Raw genomic sequence first — 22,915 nt, forward strand, 5'->3', positions numbered from 1 at the left:
ATTGAATACGTGTATTACATAAATATTTCGAATATGGCCACTTTGAACTACTACTTTTTATAAGTACATTGTCACAGTCGGATGAGAACTTTATATATATGTTTTGTCATTTTGTTAACTTAAAATAAAAATAAAAATCATTATTGGTCACCATTTTTGTCTGTCTTTGGGATTTGCAAATACAGTATTTAACCAATGAAAAGTATTGAAAATAGCTTGTGACTGAACATCAACATTAACTTAACACTGGATCCTTAAACTGTCGGTCAAACGGCACCTTCATTGACCTCTATTGTGAATGAAGTGTTGCACGCAATTTGGATTATCTCTGCTTGTTTGCAAGGCTAGGGTAAATAAAGAACTGTTTCTTTGAATAAGTCAAGAAACACTATATATGAAGGCGAATGTTTTAAGTATTTGAGTTTTGCATTTGTTAATAGCTTGTTCATAAATAGCTTGTGCATAGCACTTTATCTTTAATAACATTTTGACCAAATGACCACGTAGCTGCAGTAAATAATGTAAAGTAATGCACGTTTACTTAACACATATGTTTGAAATTCGAAAAATGTGCAGGTTGAAACCTTGTAACTCCATTCGAGCTTGATTTTGGTAAACTGGTAAACATATAATGATACATGCAAGTTTCTTCACAAATATAAAGCCACAATATTGGTTTTTAAAAATAGTGTTTTAAAAATTTCCACCTGCTAGCGACGATATGTTGTAGTATCTCTACGTTATGCTTTTAATACAATTTTTAAATACAAATAAATCATTTATATACACATGGACTACTATTCCAAAGTTTGGGGTCAATAAGGTTTTTTTTTCAAGAAATTAAAACTTTTATTTAGCAAGGATTCAATTGATCAAACATTAATATTATTACAAAATATTTCAAATAAATGCTGTTCTTTTGAAATGTTCAATCGAATCCATCAAAGACAATTTTAGTTATTTCATAAATAAATGGTAATTCAATATTATATTACCCATAATTCATATTTTTCATGCTGGTCTTGCTTTATCAGGAAAAGCTATCGCAGACATAAGAATTTTAAATAGAGCTCACAAGTTGTATGGGGATTGTCTAGGTGGAAACCTGTTTGAAAACAGTCATATTTTTGCAGCTTTAAATATAATCCATGGCTTATGGAAACTTACTGTAGTATTACGGTCATTTCAAAGCATCAGAATAAGAACAGGAGCATTGCTAACATTTCATAAATACTCTTCATGCTCAGCTTCTATGTTCAGTGTATTCCAGAAGAAAACATATGGCTTACCTCTGCAATAGTGATGCAGTCTTTATTGAGAGTGTGCAAAATATGGTTCGCCAACATGAGGTACACAAGAGAGTCCTCATCTACTTGAAGTCCAAAGTATTCAGCATAATCCCCAGAAAATCCTGTTCCTGAGCATCAAGGAATATGAAAATCAGAGATACCATAATTACCATTTATTTGAAAAAGATCTATGACGAAACCATCTTGCTACGATACTGTTTTTAAAGCGAGTCTAACGTCATCTTTCATTAAAACCAAGTAGGATTTAGTCAAAGTGAGTGCAAACCTACCCATATTCATTAGCAGTACAACATTTAAAAGAAAAGAAAGAAAAATGTCGGGGTCACCTTTGCCACTTTGCCACCATTTGTGTAATTATTTTATTGTTTGAAAGAAGCTTTTCCTTCTTAATTCAGTTCATTTATGAGACTTTACGTAACGTGCTCACAGTGTATTGAAAATGCCTTTGGAACGATTGCTATTCCAAGAAAACTCTCAAGCTTTTCGAACCGTTCTACAATAAGAGCTTGTGACATTTACAGGGGGAGAAGAAGGTTATAGTATATGGTAATCGTAAGTAAAGTACATCAAGTGCTTAATTTTCCATGGACGTACCGATCCCATGATGATGGTAGAGCATAGATGTGACTCCATCGAACCGGAATCCATCAAATCTGTACTCCTCCATCCACCAGCGCAGGTTTGACAGGAGGAAACGCAAGACCTCCCAGCTACACAAACACAAACACTTATTATGCCATTCGGACATGAATACTACAAACTGTGCAAACACACACCCGTTCATCTTAATTTTCTAAAGTTATTTGTTCCTGTGATGGCAAAGCTGAATTTTCAGCATCATTACTCCAGTCTTCAGTCACATGATCCTTCAGAAATCATTCTAATATGCTGATATGCTTATTTGAGGCTGTTCTCATCCTCAAACTGGGAATTATGTATTTCTAATGGCTAAATGAATCTGCAGTGGTCAATTACAAGCTCTATGTGGTATAAGTAGGGGCTCTTCAAAAATTCCTTGCTTAAAAACTGTGATTACGAAGTTGAAATCTCTCTGCTTAACGTAACCGAATAAAATGTGGAACCCATGAAGTGGTACAGGACTGTGTAGCTTTGGGTTTGTTGATGGAAAAAAAAAGTGATTTTCTCAGTGTTTGGTTAAAAATGTTGCTCTTTTTTAAATTAAACTTACCGACATTCAAGTGAAGCCTTTTGAAAAAAAGAATGCATGAAGGTAGAATTAATGTTAAAATTAATATATTATATGTTCAGATATACATATAACAAAATATTCTGGAGGCTACGAAAGTTTTGTGAAATTGATCAAAAAGGCTGGTGGTGGCTGGCAACTTTAAAAACAACAATAACAACAACTAAAAAAGCGCTGGATGGGAAAGAGTTAATGCATATATTTTAATTTGAACTACTGATATATTGAGCATATTTGCTCATGACTTCTGAATAAACATCATTTTAAAGTAGGGTTTTTTCAACATTACTGCATGGGTCCACCAACTATTGTTTGATGTAACAATTATGCGTTTAACCAAAGTACAATGTTAAATTAACCTCAGAAAATGCTAAAAGTTCAGGTAAATGTAGTATTATGAAAGAAAAGCCATTAAAATAATGGTAACTCTTTATTTTAGTGTCATTGTTACATGTTATATGCAGTTACTATTAGGGATGTCACGGTACCAAAATTCCAGTAGTCGGTACCGATACCGTTAAAATCTTTCGCTTCTCGGTACAAATTTCGGTACCATAGCAAAATGAAACTATTTTTCCAATTTAACTATTTGAAGAAAATATCAATTCAATGACTTTATTATTTATGACGGTAAATTTATAAAAACATTGAAGGCTACAAGCGGCTTAAACGAAAATATTGATGATATTGAGAAATATTGCTTAAAAAAAAAAATCAAGTGAAAAATAAGCAACCGAAGTTCTCACACATTATTATTATTATTAGTAGTAGTAGTATTTTTAATGAATGGAGACGTAGTTAAATCTATTGTACAATAGCCTAATATAATTATTTCTGTCAATACATTATTATTATTATTATTATTAGTAGTAGTATTTTTAATGAATGGAGACGTAGTTAAATCTATTGTACAATAGCCTAATATAATTATTTCTGTCAATTTCTTTTGTTAAACCAAACTTTTATTTTGACGGGTTGCCGGGAAGATCTTTGAGTTTATGTGTGTGTATTATTATATGACGATAGTTTTTCTCAAACAAAATGGTAAAATGCTCATGAAGTGACTCGGAGATGAATGGAATCATGAATCTTATCATATCGTGAGGCAGCTGAGACTGAAAACAGCGTGAGCGTCACTCGTGTGTGAGGTAACGTTAAATGAAACCACGCATCTGCGCTGTTCATTCACACAAAGACAAGCAGAAGATGCAGCGTTAATATTTAGTGTTTTCAGCAGAGCCACCGGTCGCCAAGTCTTGGCGCTTTCATGAAGACGCCGCAACTGCACGCCCTTTGTGCATGCAAGCGCATCCAGAACCGGGTTTGACCAGGTACTCGGTACCTACGATACTTGGTACCGTAATGTTTCTAAATTTTTTGTATCGACTTGGTACAGAAGTACCGAATATTTTGACAACACTAGTTACTATATTAATAACTATAAATGATGCACAATTACATGCAACTAACCCCAAACCAAACCCTAATCTTAACCCTATTTAGAAAGTACATGTTACAATGTCAATACTAATGCACCCTAAAATAAAGTGTAACCAACATAATCCTTTTTAATGTTCAATGTGACATCATAAGAACTAGTTGTAATTACATTAATATGCTAATAAATGCATGTTATCATACAGGCTTAAAACTCAAATTTATACAATACGTAACAGAGGGTTTGTTACTTCAATTGTTACTCCTGGAATATCACAAACTTTTTTAATAAGACCAATGTCTGTTATACAGTGATTATGTGTACACAACTTTCTGGAAGACCAGAGTTGTGGCTCCAGGTTCTCAGGCACCAGGCAATATAATTATCCCAGCTGACATCATCACTTTCTGGGATGTGTTGCTTCCCAGATGGCGAGAACTCTGCACTGCCTGGAAGTGCGATATTATTGCGTTGACAGAGTTAGGATTTCACATGATACTGAGTGAAACAAGGCTCCTCATCGATCACAACTACACTCATGATACAGACTATTTGGCTCTAGAATGTAAAAAAAAAAAAAAAACCTGCGTTTTTGCTTTTTCTAGTAGGAAAAGGGATCTCAACTTCAACAGATTATTAAAACATTATAAATCAATGTGATGATCCACAAACAATTGGTATAATTGAGTGAGTGAGTGACTATAACTGCTGGAAATGTCTGTTTGCATTAAAGGAGTAGTTCACTTTAAAAAAAAAAACTTTTGCTGATAATTGACTCACCCCCATGTCATCCAAGATGTCCATGTCTTTCTTTCTTCAGTCGAAAAGAAATTAAGGTTTTTGATGAAAACATTCCAGGATTTTCTCCATATAATGGACTTCATTGGGAACCAAATGGTTCAAGGTCCAAATGAGAGCTTGAATGAGCTCTTCGCCAGACTAACTTTCAGGGCAAATCTAAATTTGTCGGAAGTTGTCAGGGTTTTCCCAGGCTAACACAAAAGATGATATTTTAAAGAAAGTTAATGGTAGCCATTGACTTCTATATTCTTTTTTTTTCCCAATATGGAAGAAGTCAAAGGCTACAGTCAAATTTTGATCTTAACAATCTTAACTTCTTTTGTGTTATTTTCACTTTTGGGTGAACTATCCTTTTAAAAACCTAAAAAATGTGTTTGTGAACCCCTTCGGTAATTTATGCCTCAATTTACGCAAATGTTTTGAAACTCCCTTGGTGAGTTTTTGAAAAGCTGCACATGCATGTGGGACTCAATCTATGTTCAAAACCTCTATGAATACCAATACGCTCATATAGTGAATCATCATCGGGTCTCCCAATCAGCTTCCCGTGGCATGCGGCCATGAGCATAAATTATCCGTCGGGATGAGAAATTGGAATCAACTCATCTCTAAAGTATGTCTGTATCCTGGTGTTTGGATGATATGTGTAGGCACTTGTGACCAGCCCCCTCCAGATGAGCATCCTCAACAACTTGGAGTAATGGCCACGTTGCCATAGAAACTTTGTTAAATAGCGAGCGCAGGGGTCCTCTGGCACCGTTAGAAGCGCACACAGAACAAGGTAAAGCATCTCAACCGTGTGAAGCCAAATTAAAGAGCGCGAAAGAACACCATCATCATGCCTGAGAGTTTTATAAATGCCAGGTGCTCCGATTCGTGGTACGGCATCCTTAATGTTATTGTCAGAAGGAGGACAATGTGACACTTGCGATGCAGCCGGTTCTGGCAGGAACGATAGCTAGCATTAATCCTACATCTTAAACTGTATTCAACTGCACGAACGCTCTTCGACCTTCATTCTTCTCTTCTAAACTTCTACAACAATACCAAAAGGCCCAGGTAGCAGAAAATGAGAAAAATATGGAAATGAACCATCTTTTGACACTCACATTGAAACTTGAAGCTATTCAGGATAACTTATGAACCTCGTCGCACATGTAAGTCTGCAGAACTGTGAAGATGTCTGATAACAAGAAATGCACTGATATGCAATTTCTCAGCCGACACCGATTGTTCAGAATGATTTCGGCCCATGCCGATAGTATGTTTTTTTCTTATTGATAAAAAAAAAAATCTCTCATAAATAATTCTGCAAACTGTGCAGATAACTCCTTTCATTTGGTACACTATAAAATTAGAGGTTAAAATGAACAACAGAACTATTACATTCAACTGCTATTATTTCGAGATTTAATATTTACACTCAAATAAAAGCTGAAATGTTTGTATACAACTCGGTTACACAAATAAAGTAGTTTTCATAAGCATTTGTCTTCATGGCAAGATTTATTCAAACATAATTAACAGTAAATAAGCTCCTCTCTAGTTTTTTCTTTTTAACGCTACACTCTAAAAATGCTGGGTTGTTTTAACCCAAATTTGGGTCAAATATGGACAGACCCAAATGTTGAGTCAAAAATGTAATTTAAACATTTAACCCAATGGCTGAGTTTGTCCATATTTGACCCAAAGATGGGTTAAAAAAACAAGCATTTTTAGTGTTTATGACTTTCCTCAGGTAAATGCAAAATTAACCCTCTGGGGTTCTTCGTTTAACAGTCACACTTGGGGCCTTCGGGTCAAAATTGACCCGAAGGGCGGGATTCATGTTTAAAAAAGAAAATCATAATTTTTTTTTTACTTGTTTTTTATAATGTTTTTTTTTTCTTTTCTTTTTTGGTGTTTTGAGAAAATTTCAAAAATAAAAAAATTTATAATTAGTATTAATGCAATAATTATGACCACATTTTCCCCCATTGAATATAATAGAAAAAAATATTTTTTATTTTTTTTTAAAGCTGTATTTCATTTTGGAGTCAAGCCTAGGCCTCATAAAAGCAATTTTTGAAATTAGATGGATGCCATCTCGTGGACAAACTGAGCTTTTTAAAAATGCAAAATGCAAAAAAAAAAAAAAATGTATAATCTGAATTTGTTGGTGTGTTTGTGTATAAAGGTGTGTTTGTGTGTGTGTGTGTGTGTGTGTGTGTGTGTGTGTGTGGATGTGTCTGTTTTGCACTCTTGATGTTTTATAGATTCACCCCTTCACTGTTGTGTGCTTTTTTCAAGATCGTTGCTGATTTGTAGATCGTACGCACAAAAAAAAAAAATCAGCATTTTCACATTTTTGCCAATTTCCCATTCATTTCCTATGCGGGTCATTTTTGACCCGAAGGTCCTGAGTGTGACTATTTTTTTTATGACCACTTAGACTTTTCAAATCCTGTTCATATACCAAGTACCATTAAAGTCACCAAGTTTCGGACCATTCCGGTGAAGCTACAATTTTTAACATTTTTTTATTTAAACGCTTCGGGTCATGATTGACCCGAAGAACCCCAGAGGGTTAAGTGATATTGTTTACTAGCAAATTTTGTTGACATCTTTCCACGGTTGAAACACTGATTGATTGCATGAGACATGATAAAAGATTTTGGTAAGTTGTACAGTAACTTTCAATCTTCTGATATTCATGCATGTTTTTCTAGATATAACTTGTATTAAAGTGGAAGAATTGACTCGCGCGCCGCGCTGCTGCTTCAGTGATCTGTCAAGTCACATTTCATTGTGTGATAAAATTGACCGAATTTGAAAGATGACACTTTGTTTCTTTATAGAAGTAACAAAGCACGGAGCTATTGGATGACAAGCGCACTCAAAAAAGTGTTTAGTATAGGTACAAATTGCATATCTGGCAACCCTGGCTTGAACTACGGCCGATTTATAGGGTCAAATAGTGAATAATGAATTATTGTCGCATTAACTTGCCTGAACTAACTCAATTTCAACACAATATATTTTCTTCACACACACTGTGAATTGCAGTCGGTTATGTTTTACCGTACCCTTTTGATTGACAGGATATAATCGGCACTGATCATCGGATGCCGATGGCCGATAGTGAAAACAATTGCTTTTACAGGCCGATACAGATTGTTGGCCAATACATTGGTGCATCTCTATAACATCAGCTTGGTTGCAGCCTTCATTTGGAGTCATTCCATGCTTTGCCTGATCTAGGCAGCAACATTCATGTATGCTAAATCAAATATATGGATACAAGTCCCCGTCGAACAGGCGCAAATCCCCCAAAGCTTCTTCCAGGACTGAGCAGTTTCCAATTGGTTCTGCATGAGGAGTGAATCAGGCGCCGGGGTAGATTGTACTTTTCCAAGCCATGGGGGAAAATGCTGATGCAGATCTCCCCACCATCGTTTCATAAAGTTGCAAATGGCGAGTTTGCAACTCAGGGTTTGCTATCCCAATACTAGGGGGCTGTGGTAATCTGATAAGCGTGCGGCATGGGCGGTCACGCAGAGCTGTGAGCGATAAATAGATTATACTGTGATCAACACACATAGCAAAGGCCAAATACACAATGCGTTATCATGGGACTGAGGTAATGCCTCCCATGACAAAGCTGCACCTGCACATTAAAGCCATAAGAATAGCTGTTATTCCTTATGGGCAAGTCCTGTCAGCCGAGTTATCTGACAGGGAGGGTAAAAAGCCTTCCGGTGAGATGGTGTGTGAAGGTAAAGCTGGGATACTCAACTTTGGAAAACTCAGGGGCCGCACAGAAGAGTCCCTTTGTCCTCAAGGGGCGCACTAAATTTAACTAGTTATTTATATTAATGAGGTAAGCAGACCATGGTTGGTATGTGATGTGATCAAAATCACTGTATAACGCCGCCTTCACACTGGCAGTTGAAATCAGCTCCGATGCGGCTGCGAAACGACCGGAAGTCATTCATTTCCTATGGAGATTCACAGACCGCATGTGAATGGGTCCGAAACGGGTCCGACCGAGTGCGGTGCGACGAAAATCGTGTCCGTTGGTCATCCGGATGCGTTCAAAAATTTGAACTCTTGCGAAAAGCTACGGACGGTTCCTATCCGACAATTCCAGCGGAAGTTGAGCGTTGCTATGGTACTAATAAACAAACCTGAATTATTAACTTTTAATAAAATAAATATTGATTTTATAACGATAAGTTGTGATGTCATTTTTTATTTTCATGACTTTCTAACGTTTATAAGGGCAGTTAATACAATTAAATTGAAGGTAGACATTGAACTATTGACCACTATATCACATTTTTTAGCCGACCTGACATGTCAACGTCCTGAGCAACTTTCCTCACGCAGCATAACCCTAATCAGAGAGATCATACAGAACTGAATCAAACTTTAATCTCTCCGCCATTTTTGTTCTACCCGCGTCCGACGCTTTTCACTGTGTAGTACGACGTCCGTTGGGAACGTATTGCGTATTACGGAGCTGATTTCAACTGCCAGTGTGAAGGTGGCGTTATAAGGTAATAATCTTGGTTAGTAATTTCTACATATGATACATTTAAAGAAGTTGTATAATTTGATATAAATTAACGTTTCATAAGTGAACAAGAAATAACAACGAACAAGTGAACACAAATATTTAAAAAAAAATTGATTTGTCTATTGAACATTTAGACAAACGTAAAATATATTTAAAAATATAGAATATATAGGGATTTACTACATAAAAATATAAATAAAATTAACTAGAAATCAATTAGATAAAATATGTGTATTGGATAGATAAATAACAGGTCCTACTCCAAACATATGATAATAAAATGCCAAATAATGAAAAAGGCAGAAGACGTGTTTTGGTGGAAAGGTCTTACGAAGCCAAATATCAAATCTGATAATATTAATCAACTTTATAGGGTTAACATAGAATGAACACAGTTGCCACAATGTTGACATCATCACACAGGCCACAAAATGACTCGAGGCCCGCATGTTGAGTAACGCTGAGGTGAAGGAACCAGTTTCCGGCAACTCTAGAAACTCTGGCTAGAAATTGACAAATGGGCCAGTTTTCGCCTTAACCAGATTACATACAATTTCAAGGGTGTCTGGAAGGACGGTTTCATTTGATTATGAGTTTCCCTTCGTGATTTCCCAACATCGCTACAATTTACCATGAGCAATGACAACATATAAGATGAATATCAATGAAATGGCTTGGATTGGTAGTCAAGCCTTTCAGTGCAAGAAAGAAAAAAAAGCCATGCGACATTTCCAGAAAGCCAAATAGCTGATAATCTGCCTCAACACCACATGTATCCTTGGGGAAAGAATGACAAGTGTGATGATAAACATGAAGTGACCTTGCTGCACAGTATGCCAAATATGTCATAAGCACTGGTTCACAGACAGTCGTGAATTAACACTACAAGAATACTCTAAAAGCGAGGATAATCCCTCAACGGGGATACGCTGACCTTATTTGCATTTGCTCAACCTGATATTGTTATCCAGTCTCAGGTGTAAGGAAGATCGCAGGAAGAGGAAATGTATAAATCCCTGTATCCTCAACATTACAGTCAACCTGCATAAGGACAAATAAATTTACAACCTTGACAGGTCATTTCACACAAGGCGCAGCGGTGAAACGACGGCATCTGACAGTCTGAGAGATGGCAAACAGCCGGGCCTTGTGGGAAACGACGGTCGAGGCACCTCATTTCACGCATCTCACATGCTGTGCCTGTCCTAACGGCAAAACGGCTTCTTCACTCATTCAATAAGAGACAAGCAGCGCAGATTAATGTTTATTGGGGAAGAGATGTAGAACACCTGGATAAAACGATGTGACAAGTGCCATCGTCATATTTAGTTTTTTTTTTTCCGTTGCATAGAGGGCTCTGGAATTCATCCAAACCTGTCAGAATTAGCATTCTCCATCGACATCCAGCTGTGCCTCTGGTGAATTCCAGGCATTTGTCTCAATAGAAAGTTTATTAAGTCCCATGGAGAGGTGTTGGGTGAACATGCAACGTGTTCTGATGAGGAAGGAATATTCTCTGGAAACGTGGCTGGGGAACCTCATGAACTTTATCCACAGTCGTCACTGGAAATCGTCCACAAAGGCCAAGTATAATTCACGCTTATAGCACAGCATACCAAGCGTTCCCCATAAAGTCATTAAACCTGCACATTCTTCTTAGTTCGGATTTTTAAAAAGAGCAATAGGCGTTGGTGAATGTACCGCACGATCGAAATGTGAGACCACAAAAGCGGCTAGCCTCGGGTCTGGCTCCGTTTGATGTGCAGAGGTGATGATTGATGAGAAATGGATGCAAATGAGCCGATACAGCAGGAGATTGGAGGAAGGGATGGATAAGCGTGGAAAGAGCCTTCTGAAGTCACACATCTGAGACCTCTCCAGCGCCAGAGAGAGGGCAGACGGTGGCGATGGCCGAGAGGAAGTGCGCCTGCCCTTCAGGAGACGGGTGGAGAGGAGCGTCGTGGCGGCACAGAGGATTAAATTTACTCTTCTTCACAAGGTGTCCTTGCAGCTCTTTGAAACAGCCTATTAGAGGAGCCACAGGAAGCCATGAAGTGCGGCCCAGCGGATGTCTCTGGGCTAGTTAGATCTCAACCACAAGACCTCAAACACTGGCTGTTCGCATTTCCCAGTAGATGCCATAGAGACACGGAGCTTAACAGAGCTAAAGCGATTATGCACCAGATGTTTCCATAAAATCACCTTGTGTTCATGACTTTTCTACACGTTGAAGATGAGGCAAACAGGGAAACTGGATAGAATCATTTGCCATGAATTTTAATAGGCGGTTATGATAGACCAAGAAATATACATCTCAATGTTCTACGAGCAAGGGCTTGCTTTTTTAAAGGACATGTTCGGTGTTTTACAATTAAAGCCCTGTTTTGAGATCGTTTCTGATGAAATAGAATGGTTAAGATCGTTTTTTAGACAGATACTGCTGTTCCGAAAATTTTCGGATTCTGTGGTAGCACCCCCACACCTCTACAATGGTTACATACACTAGGTGCACAGGAACAATCCTTCATAAAATGCATAAAACTTTAGTTTACAAAGACGTGAAACCACCGAGTGGTCTGGGGTGTTCACTGATATGCTCACACAAAAATCGCCGCAAAAGATGCTTTTACCATTCGTTGTAAAATTGTAGACCTATTTTTCCAAACGCCTCACAACCGTACATTCTTCCGTTGAGAGCTTGAAAAATAGCAGAGCCCGTCTAACGGAGAGCCTTGGCACTTCCTATTCGCTCCATTGTGTGTCATCTTGGTTGCAGTTCCATTAGAATTCCACTGGAGGTGATCACGGGCGAGCGCAGAATGAATGGGAGTCTATGGGGCTAAACGGCTAAATGTGTCTCTTTCACCTGCTTGTCGTTGAATCAACATAGATTCCGCAAGTTCAAAATAGATTAAAGGCCAAAAGTCGAATAAACGATTACTTATGTCCTTTCGATTTCTTACGGGTTAGGCCGTTGTTGACCGGAACACACTAGCATTGTGTAACATCATCACATTTTTTAACAGATTTTCAGAACAAATAAGTGAACTTAAAAATGCAATTTTCAGCATAGAGTATTATCTTAGCCATCCCTTTTGAATGCAACTTTCAAATTACATCCTGAGAAAAGTGAATTTCTGGGGGTGAAACCCCATAGACACCCATTCATTCTGCTCTCGACCGCGAGCACCCCCGCATGAACAGAGACGTGTTACTGCAGCCAGTCCAGAAACCGGAAGTAACCAGCCAGTGCCAATTCTCTTCAATTAGACATTCTCTGATAGACACTCCAGCCCAGTTGGTGGCGATAATGCACCTTTGCCAATTGCAACTAAGCAAACCACTTGTATAGTGTAGCCTACGATACCGCGACTGCATAAAACTGCAGAAACAATACAAACAACCCCATTTCCGTTTCTGGCGGCGGAGTAATACCGTACATCACAGAACATACAATACAAGTCAATGGAGTTGTACAAAAACTACGATAAAATCTGTTGGAAAGCATCTTTTGCAGCGATTTTTGTTTGAGCATATCAGTGAACACCCCAGACCTCTCGGTGAGATTCGCGTCTTTGTAAACTAAAGTTTTATTCATTTTATAAAGGATTGTTCCTGTGCACCAATGTAACTATTGTAGAGGTGTGGGGGTGCTACCACAGAATCAGAAAAGTCTAAAAAACAATCTTAACCATTCTATTTCATCAGAAATTATCTTGAAATAGGGCTTTAAAGAGTAACTAACCATTTAACCAACTATTTTTAGTTAATGATCTGTAAGAATTGATCTTTATTAATACCAGTCATTGATTCGAGTAACTTTTTTTGACATTTGTTTATAAAGTGTTCTATTTCTACAATATATGGTGTAAAAGCGTCTTAGTGCTGCCCTCTTCAGGTTGAACGGTGGCTACTGCAGTTGAATTTTCCTATTGGATTTTAGCGGTTCTTCGTGACGTGCGCAGCTTTCAGCTCACCACGCGAGCTACGCCCTTGGCAATATAAAAACCATCTTGTGTCGTCAAAACCACTGTAGCGAGTCAGGAATCGGAATTGCGAGTATTGCCAGTGGGTGGAGTCAGGCTCTAACCAGGGGTTTAGTTACCCTTTAATTGTAAAATACCGAACTTGTCCTTTAAAGGGTTAGTTCACCCAAAAATGAAAATTCTGTCAGTATTTACTCACCCTCATGTTGTTCCAACCCCGTAAGACCTTCGTTCATCTTCGGAACACAAATTAAGATATTTAAGATATTAAGATCGCTCCTGCATACAGTCCATAGGCTTCTTGAGGGACTGGCTCTTGCTGTCCTCGAAAAGTCATTAAAGACATCGTTAAAATAGTCCAAGTGACTACAGGGGCTCAATCTTAAGTTTATCAAACGACGAGAACACTTTTGTGCGCAAAAAAACAACAAAAATAACGACTTTATTTCAACTATTCGTTTATTTCTCCCTCTGCTCGAGTCAGGTTACTAGTTTAATAGCGTAAGCTTCTGTTATTGTACGTCACACAGCATCACACACACATGACCAGCGTCGGCCAATAGTGAGCCTACGTGTGATGTAGCTTTACGCAATCACACTACGTTAACTGACTTAAAGGCTCATGGAGAAGGAAGTGATAGTTGAAATAAAGTCGTTATTTTTGTTGTTTTTTTGCGCACAAAAGTGTTCTCGTCGTTTGATAAACTTCAGATTGAGCCCCTGTAGTCACTTGGACTATTTTAACGATGTCTTTAATGACTTTTCGAGGACAGCAAGAGCCAGTACCTCAAGAAGCCTATGGACTGTATGAAGGAGCGATGGTAATATCTTAAATATCTTAATTTGTATTCCGAAGATGAACGAAGGTCTTACGGGGTTGAAACAACATGAGGGTGAGTAAATACTGACAGAATTTTCATTTTTGGGTGAACTAACCCTTTAAGTTGGATTTTTCAATTGATATCATTTAGAGGAGACATGACGCAATGAGAGAAGTGGGATCAGGAATGGAGCCAATCGAGCCAGGACTTGAACTCGAATTGCGCCGTTTGTCCGGAAGGCTACAGCTCTGACTGCAGATGCTTGCTTGCTAGAATATGTGGATCTGATGCAACCAGCAAAGCATGTGGTTGGAAAATTCCCCACCTGACCCACCACCCCACTTTTCAAGGCCAAGTACACTCTCAAGACTTGTTTTCTTCCAGCCAACAACCAAGAAAGTACGTAATACCATAATGAATGGATGATCAGAGTCCCTCATTTAAAAACAAATCCAAAAAACATTGGTAACTTCCACCGATATTCGCCCGATGTTTTCTGATCGTCTGTATAAAAGTGGCTTGATTAAACAATGCTGTGCCATTACAGTCGGCAGGAACTTTCATAAGCAGGAATTAATAGAGAGCCGCCGACACTGAGTTGCATCCAAACAAGCGGCAACAAGAAAAACAGACAAATGAACCGGCAATGACACCGGGGCGTTCCTTCGGGCTTTTACAAATGACTCTTCAGATGGCTGCTGGTTGTGGCATATGTCTGCTGCCCGTTTAATGAGTCCCTCTGAAAACGGCACAAGCTCAATAAGTAATGAAACTGCAGCTTGGCTCTTATTACGGAATCTCTGCGCCGTCTGACACTAACACTGGATAATGTATTGGCGGCAGCAGCTTTTGGCATGCGCTTATTTAACGTGGGTTCAAAAAGGCATTGATAGACTGCACGGAGGCGGCTGGTCCGTCTCTTAATGTGTGACGAGATGAGCTTTCAGACGTGGAAGGAGAAGAAGAGAAACTTAATTATCACGCGCAGCGAGAGCACCAATCAAAAGGTCCGCGTTTACCGTGAGGGTCAGAGCCAGCTAGAGGCTAAAGTGGCATACTCTTTTGTAGAGCTTACGGCTCTGATGACAGTAATGATTTGGAGAACAGAGCATTGGGCGGCATCCGTGGAGCCGCATACATTGTGTGTTTGACTCGAAACACTTTTGTAAACTTGTAAACACGTCTCTGATGCTGGGACACACAAGGGCACTCTGAGCTACTACAAATTTAAGGCCCATTTATGTCAATTGCTGTTCTTCAGTTCATTTACACGTGTTGTTTTGCGCTTCGAGATTCTCATTTTGATATGCTAAGTCTTTCATTACTGAAAATCTCACAGGGCATGACTGATACGTGTTCAGATAACATTAGAACACACACTGTTAGATGTAGACTCTCATACATGTGCACTTGATCAGGGATCTGCGCATTTCCGAGCTGTAAAATAAAAGGATAATGTCATTACTTTCTAGGGAAAACAGTCCTTCAGAGAATTTCAGTGTTGGTGCCAAAAAAAAAAGAAAGAAAAAGAAAAAAAACAGCTGTTACTGACTGATACTGCAATAAAAAGACAATGCAAATGCTATGGCCATTAAAATTCAGACTCATAGGCAATGTACTTTATTACAAAGCCAAAAAGTCTTTAATACTATTCAGTAGGGATTACTTTTCTATATGCTTGATGCTTCTAATTAATTAAACTTTCAAATGTGGATTTACATTTGTTGCTTTTTTTAAAATGTAATTTTACAAGCAAAAATATCTCCATAATAATATTCAGGCAGTGCAATGAGAAATTCAGATTTAGTTACAGTGTTTGACAAAGGTCAAAATAAACAAGGCTGAACCTGAACCACTTTTTCTTTCAAATACTTTTTTAACTACCCTGTCCTACAATATGCGCCTCTTTGCATGGCCTCCATATAAAAACACACAATTTCAGACACTTAGTTATTTCACATTAACATATTTTTAGTTATTAATGAGCAAACATGTTTTAACCATCAAGTTTTTATTTTTATCAGCTCCATAAATGGAGGCTTTGTCTTCCAATTATACACTGTCAACTGTAAACAGTATTCACACACATTATACACATATGCTTTACGAAAAAATTGCAGATGCAGATTTGTTTTTAAAAAAAAGTCTAGTTAAGTGTCAACTCTGTTTTGACAGCAAACCAAAAATAATTGTTTTTGGAAACACTCCAACAGTTTGCTCTAATTTGTAAAGTTTGTTTTTGAGAACAAAAACCACTGAAGTTCTTTTACATCAGAAAAAACAAAACAAAACAGATGCTCTAACTGAAACCCAAAATGAACTTTCTACCCAGCCAGGTGTCAAGTGCATCTCTCGAGATCTATTTCACCCACCTAAGATCTTTTGCTCTGACGAATAAGTGAAAATTTCATGCTTAAGTGTTCTGAATGCGTGGAAATACTGTACATCTATGAGTGCACAAAAACAAAAAGAATGTGATATTATTGTATCAAAAAGAAAATCACTCATAACTTAAAAATCTAATGCATGTTCAACATACAAAGACCTGCAGAGTTCAGAGTAAGGTGAAAAAAAGTCCCAAAACGCTCTGTCAATTTACTCACACATGTGGCTGTTAAATTAAAGTCCATATGTTGATTTATATCTAAAGTAATGCTTATGAATGGTATTAGTTACACTAATTAATACATTATTTAAATGTATAATGTTTATAAAAAAGCTGATTTTTAAATCACATTTGAAGTTGATAAAAAGCCATAAAAATCCTAAATGTGCTGACTACACATCATCACCTATTATTACTAGTAACTTGTAAGTTATGCTTACTAACTAGAATTCTATTAGCATAAATTCTAACAATTAAAAATAGTAAACTTGATTATTTTCATAAAACAAACAGTTGTTTTCGGTCTACACTATACTTACTCCAAACTCTCCTGTACAAATTAAAGCAAAATACTCTAAAAGATAAACCTTAAAAGACCCCCTGAGGTGAAAATCAAGTTTTTAATGTTGCTAATGTGTCTATATATCTATGATAGTTTTAGAGAGAAGCTGTCTGACTCTGAGATGGGGAACGGGAACATGGTTTGTGTACACATTTTTAGCTGTTTGATAACATAGTCATGCCAAAGGCTAATCATATCAATTACCACTATGTGTCCGACATTGCGATACATAAAACAAATTACCATTCTATTACATAGACGAGTCAGTATAATTCACTCTTCCACTTGTTTTGAATCAGTTTCTGGTTCAAACTTATATGGCTACACTTCCACTTTGCATTGTGTAGTGTTTCTGTGATATGTTAATGATTAATGTGCATATTAATGAGTGCACACATATATATTTATTATTATTTATTTCATTAATTGGCTTTATAGCTGCACTACTTCCTGAACTTCAGCCAGCTCCTTGTTTCCTGTCTGCCATTATTGGACAAACCGATTAATTCAGGTGTGCCTGACCTCAGTAGTCACGCCAACAATAATCAGACACATCTTGATTAATCAGTTTGTCCAATAATGGCAGACAGGAAACAAGGAGCTGGCTGAAGTTCAGGAATAGACTCTATAATCACAATTACGCCATAATCTTCAAAATTATAACAAATAAAGGCTTGAAATATGTCACTTTGCATGTAATGAGAATGCACGATATTCACATTTTTCGAGTTTCCCCTATATATATATATATGTGTGTGTGTGTGAGTGTATATATATGTATACTGTATATATGAAGAGATCAGATGCAAAAGCCTCTTAGTGCCATTTGAAATTTTCTTCTAAAATGATCATTTTGATCAAGCTTGTATATTTAAGTTCAGTAATTTCACTTAAATGGCAATGAAGATTACCTATTAATTGTCATTTAAGTGAAATTACTGAACTTAAATATACAAGCTTGATAAAAATGGTCATTTTAGAACAAAATTTCAAATGGAACTCTTCATGTAATTTTGATTACCAAAGATGAGTTAGGGATACACTTATTGATTTTAAAACAGCAGACATCAGTTTAGAAGGCTTCATCCTAAGGCTTCAGTTAGATTTTTAGACTATATTACAGGTCAGAAGAAACATTTATTGTGATTATTAATAAATGATATAACTTACTAAACATCACATATCTATGCTTTTACTTTATAAATGCCAAACCCCACTCCAGGTCGTGCTCTTCCTCAAAATGCTACACTATTTTTCTACACATTATTTCATGAACAAGAATACTGTGAGAAAAATATCCGATCAATTTTTTAAATGGGCAACATTTATTTGAAACAGAACAGTGTGGCAATTTGAAAGTGATTAGTTGAATTTTCGATAGCATATTTAACATCAGAGACAAAGGCAGTGAACGATGAGGAAGGACATACCGATGGAGAATTCACACTGCGCTTTGGCAGAGAGGTTTCACACACAACATTGAAGTAATTGCTGTCAGCCCAAGACAGTGCATTGGGAATACTGCCAGAGGCAAATAGAGTACAGTAGGTGTTCCAATTTAAAGACTCGCTCAGTATGGGTTTGGGGGGGGGGAAAAGAAAAGGAAATTAACATATTAGCTAGCATATGGTTGTGATGAAAAACTAATGGCTACAGAAATACAATGCATTTTTAGCTATAATGATGACGGGTCAAATATTCCTTAAATAGAATCTACAGTAACTGCAACAATTTGATATGATCTTGGTATTTAAAGGGAAAGACCCCCCCATAAATGAAAAGTCTTTATGTCGTTCCAAACTGTTTTAAGCAGTATAAAGATCTCCTTTTATGTTCGATGGAACAAAGTCAAGCGAGTTTAGAATGACATGAGGGAGATCAAATAATGACGGAGCGATTCCTTTAACTTGGTCTACTGTGGGCTCCACATTTCTAAGCCTCTTAGCATTGCTGTCTCTTTGTTTTCAGAGAAGAATTAGTCTAAATAGGCAAATACTGCAATGATTATTCATAAACAGAAAGCATCTTTAAAACGCTTTAAGAATTTTACATGAATATTCCGTCGCGTGAGATAAGGACATGTTAATGCTTGATTATGGGCAAACAAAAGTGCTGATGAGGTGAACTAATTATGGAAGCATAATTCCATGCCACATTATTAATTACAGAGATATGACCTGTGAGCACAGCTCAAGAACACACACACACACCCGTACATACCCACATAGTTCCAGAACAGTAAATTTGAGAGGTTGGTATTAATTTAAGCAAAATTAGAGCAAAGAAAAAATTTTATTAAAGGAATAATTCACCCAAAAATTTAAATTATCCCATAATTTGAATAGAGTGCGAGTTTTTGAAGAATCCATCCATCATAAAAATAATCCATACGACTCCAGTGGGTTAACAAATGCCTTTTGCGTATGACATCATTTTGTAATGAATGTCATTTCAGCTCTACATTCTGAGTACGAATTATCATATGCATTGAAAGACAACAATATACAAGCACTGTAAAAGGTTTAGCCACAAACTCAGCTGACTAGCTTCTCTCCTGTAGGATTTCACAGAAAATGGTATAAAAAAAACAGTATACAAACAAAAATAACAGTTTAAAGAACGTATTACTTACTGAAAAATAACTTAAGTGCAAACAATGAGTGCAACCATAATCAAAGATTATGATCAGTGAACTGTGATTCCTGCTGCACAATGTGCGACTCGGGAATTCGTACGAATTTTACAAGGTGGCTAATTCGTAACAACTCGTACGACCTCACTCTTTTTGTACTTTTTTTTTAATTTTGCTAAATCGTACATATTTTACGAATTAGACAATTCGTATGAATTCGTACGAATGACCTACCCCTGACCCCGCCCCTAAACATAACCGTCACGTGGGTTTAGACAAATCGTACGAATTCGTACGAGTGAGGTCGTATGAATTATTACGAATTAGCCACTTTTGAATCACTCGTACAAATTCGTACAAATTGGTCGTGAGATAGCATAGGCTCATGCTATTAAAATAGTTTACAATTGAAGTGACCGTTATCCAACAGATTTAAAGGTTTTTTATCTCTATTAAAAGCAAAACGACAGGGGAGGCGGTGCCTGCGATTGGCACTGTAATGAAATGTAAACATAGCAGTTGCATAATCTATGCTAATTTAACCCTGTGTTTACAATACAAATGAGCATAATCTATACTAATTTAACCCTGTAATCACGATAGAGATTTTCACCTCTACGAGAAATCTCATCATATTTAATATGGGCTTTTCTCATAAAATATTTATTTATTAATTTAAATGGAAAAAAAATATATTTTTTTAACGATTTACCGCCAAATTCTATAGCTAGTGTTAGCATGTTGCCAAGCTAATTGTGCGCTTTCTAATAAACATGAAAGTACACAACAAACAAATAATAACTGTTTATCAATACTATTCTTTTTTTAATTGATTGTTCAAATATTTATAATGAAAATCTCCACATTTAATCTATTTTTCACTAAGCTTGTCGTCATGCATTTTGGGATTGCACAGAAATAAAAATATATTTAGCTACTTAATAATTAGCTTGTCACAATAAATACATTTACATTACTTGCAAAATACTCATGACATAAGTACCATAATTAGAAGATTCTGTCTGTGTTCACGTCCTCGTAGAAACTCCGACTTTTCTGAAAGCTCAGACTTGGACCACCTGACCACTGCAAATTCATTTTGACAGTGTTGCACGAACATCTCAGAGCAAAACGCCACATGTTGTCATCTCGTAATTACGATAATTGCGACATGGCGTGCATGCAGCTTTAGTTAAACGCTAAATTTCAACTGTACAGTAGTTTCTAAGGAGCGTCTTCAGCCCTGGAGAATAACCTGGCAAAAACAAGGCATCTTAGAAAGTTAAAAAATAATTATTGGAACAGCCTTTCGTCGAAAGCCTTCAGTAAGCAGCTCCCTAGGTACTGGAACCGAGCCTAGATTTTAGAACAGAGCTTGTGTCGTCGTTACACAACGCCGTGTAACAAAAGGTGTTGTATGAGGAGAGAGCAGAGTAACTTATGTGAAGCATGAGGTGTTTGAAATGTGAAAAACAAACTTCAGTCTTACCTAGAGTAGTTGAAGAGTCTGCTGTCCCAGAGGCTGTGTACTCCACGGGGCCCACTGTGGAAGAAACAGGAGTCAGAGCCGTCAAAGTGGTTCAGCCCGTCCTCGGTGTTCTTGGATGCGTGGCTGTGCACCACATCAAGCAGGACGATGATACCCAGAGAGTGAGCCACGTCAATCAGCTCCTTGAGTTCCTCTGGGGTGCCAAAACGACTGGATAGAGAGAGAGAAGAACAGATGAAGGCAGATATCAGAGCAGCCAGGGCAGAGGTTGTCTGTCAACCTGTATGACCTTATTCTTGGTATGAGCTTGAATCTAGCAGTAGTTTGGGTGTTCAGCCCGACTCTTTTAAAAAGTACAGAGATATCTTTCGGGGTGTATTGCAACACAAAAGATGCACACGTAGGCTTGCAGAATACAGAACATCTGCTTTCTTCAAGACATGCTCAAGAAAATGTGTGTTGGAGTTGATGGCTGTCAATTTATTGTCATAATGCAGTTAGTTTGTTTTGTACATCTCAATTCTCATTCTCATGCCTCATTCTCATCTCAAGGCCTATATGATTTCTTTTAAAGGGTCAGTTCACCCAAAAATGAAAATTCTGTCAGTATTTACTCACCCTCATGTTTTTCCAACCCCGTAAGACCTTCGTTCATCTTCGGAACACAAATTAAGATATTTAAGATATTAAGATCGCTCCTGCATACTAGTCCATAGGCTTCTTGAGGGAATGACTTGCTGGCCTCGAAAAGTCATCAAAGACATCGTTAAAATAGTCCTAGTGACTACAGGGGCTCAATTTTAACTTTATCAAACGACGAGAACACTTTTTGTGCGCAAAAACAAACAAAAATAACGACTTTATTTCAACTATTCACTTCCTTCTCCATGGGCCTGTAGTCAGTTAACGTAGTGTGATTGCGTAAAGCTACGTCACACGTAGGCTCACTATTGGCCGACGCTGGTCATGTGTGTGATGCGTGTGGCGTACAATAACAGAAGCTTACGCTATTAAACTAGTAACCTGACTCGAGGCAGAGGGAGAAATAAACGAATAGTTGAAATAAAGTCGTTATTTTTGTTGTTTTTGTGCACAAATAGTGTTCTAGCCATTTGATAAACTTAAGATTGAGCCCCTGTAGTCACTTGGACTATTTTAACAATGTCTTTAATGACTTTTCGAGGCCAGCAAGTCATTCCCTCAAGAAGCCTATGGACTAGTATACAGGAGTGATCTTAATATCTTAAATATCTTAATTTGTGTTCCGAAGATGAACGAAGGTCTTATGGGGTTGGAACAACATGAGGGTGAGTAAATACTGACAGAATTTTCATTTTTGGGTCAACTAACCCTTTAAGGATTTAAACACTTCAAAGGGCAAAAATAAATGGTAACACTTTACTTGAAGGGGTGTACATAAGACTGACATGACACCTTAGTAACCATGACATGACATATGTCTTGAACATGAAGTAGGGTTTATGCATGTTTATGAAAACTGTCATTAAGTGTCATTCGCTCAATAATGACATTTTGAATGCAAATATGACATTATGACATCTTGACATAAACCATAACATCATAACCTGTCAGTGTCTTTGTCATGACAACTTTACATAAAATGAAGTTAAACTGTCATGTGGTTGGCTTTGACATTGGCTGTCATGAGGCCATTATAAATGTGTCATGAATATTTTTCGTGACCTCAACTACAGTGGTACTAAT

General features: G+C 37.3%; 1 protein-coding gene across 1 annotated transcript in view; it reads right to left on the bottom strand.

Annotated features, from left to right (window-relative positions):
• gbe1b (glucan (1,4-alpha-), branching enzyme 1b) overlaps window positions 1–22,915 on the bottom strand; it is a 157,878-nt gene that overhangs the window by 72,448 nt on the left and 62,515 nt on the right. Inside the window, exons 7-9 of the mRNA XM_039670539.2 lie at window positions 21,191–21,400; window positions 1,905–2,020; window positions 1,290–1,417 (exon numbers count right to left, since the gene is read on the bottom strand). Coding sequence (XP_039526473.2) covers window positions 1,290–1,417; window positions 1,905–2,020; window positions 21,191–21,400 — 454 coding nt within the window. The remainder of the gene's footprint in view (window positions 1–1,289; window positions 1,418–1,904; window positions 2,021–21,190; window positions 21,401–22,915) is intronic.

This window comes from Pimephales promelas, chromosome 16, assembly GCF_988280905.1.
Source record: "Pimephales promelas chromosome 16, fPimPro1.hap1.1, whole genome shotgun sequence".
NCBI lineage: Eukaryota > Metazoa > Chordata > Actinopteri > Cypriniformes > Leuciscidae > Pimephales > Pimephales promelas.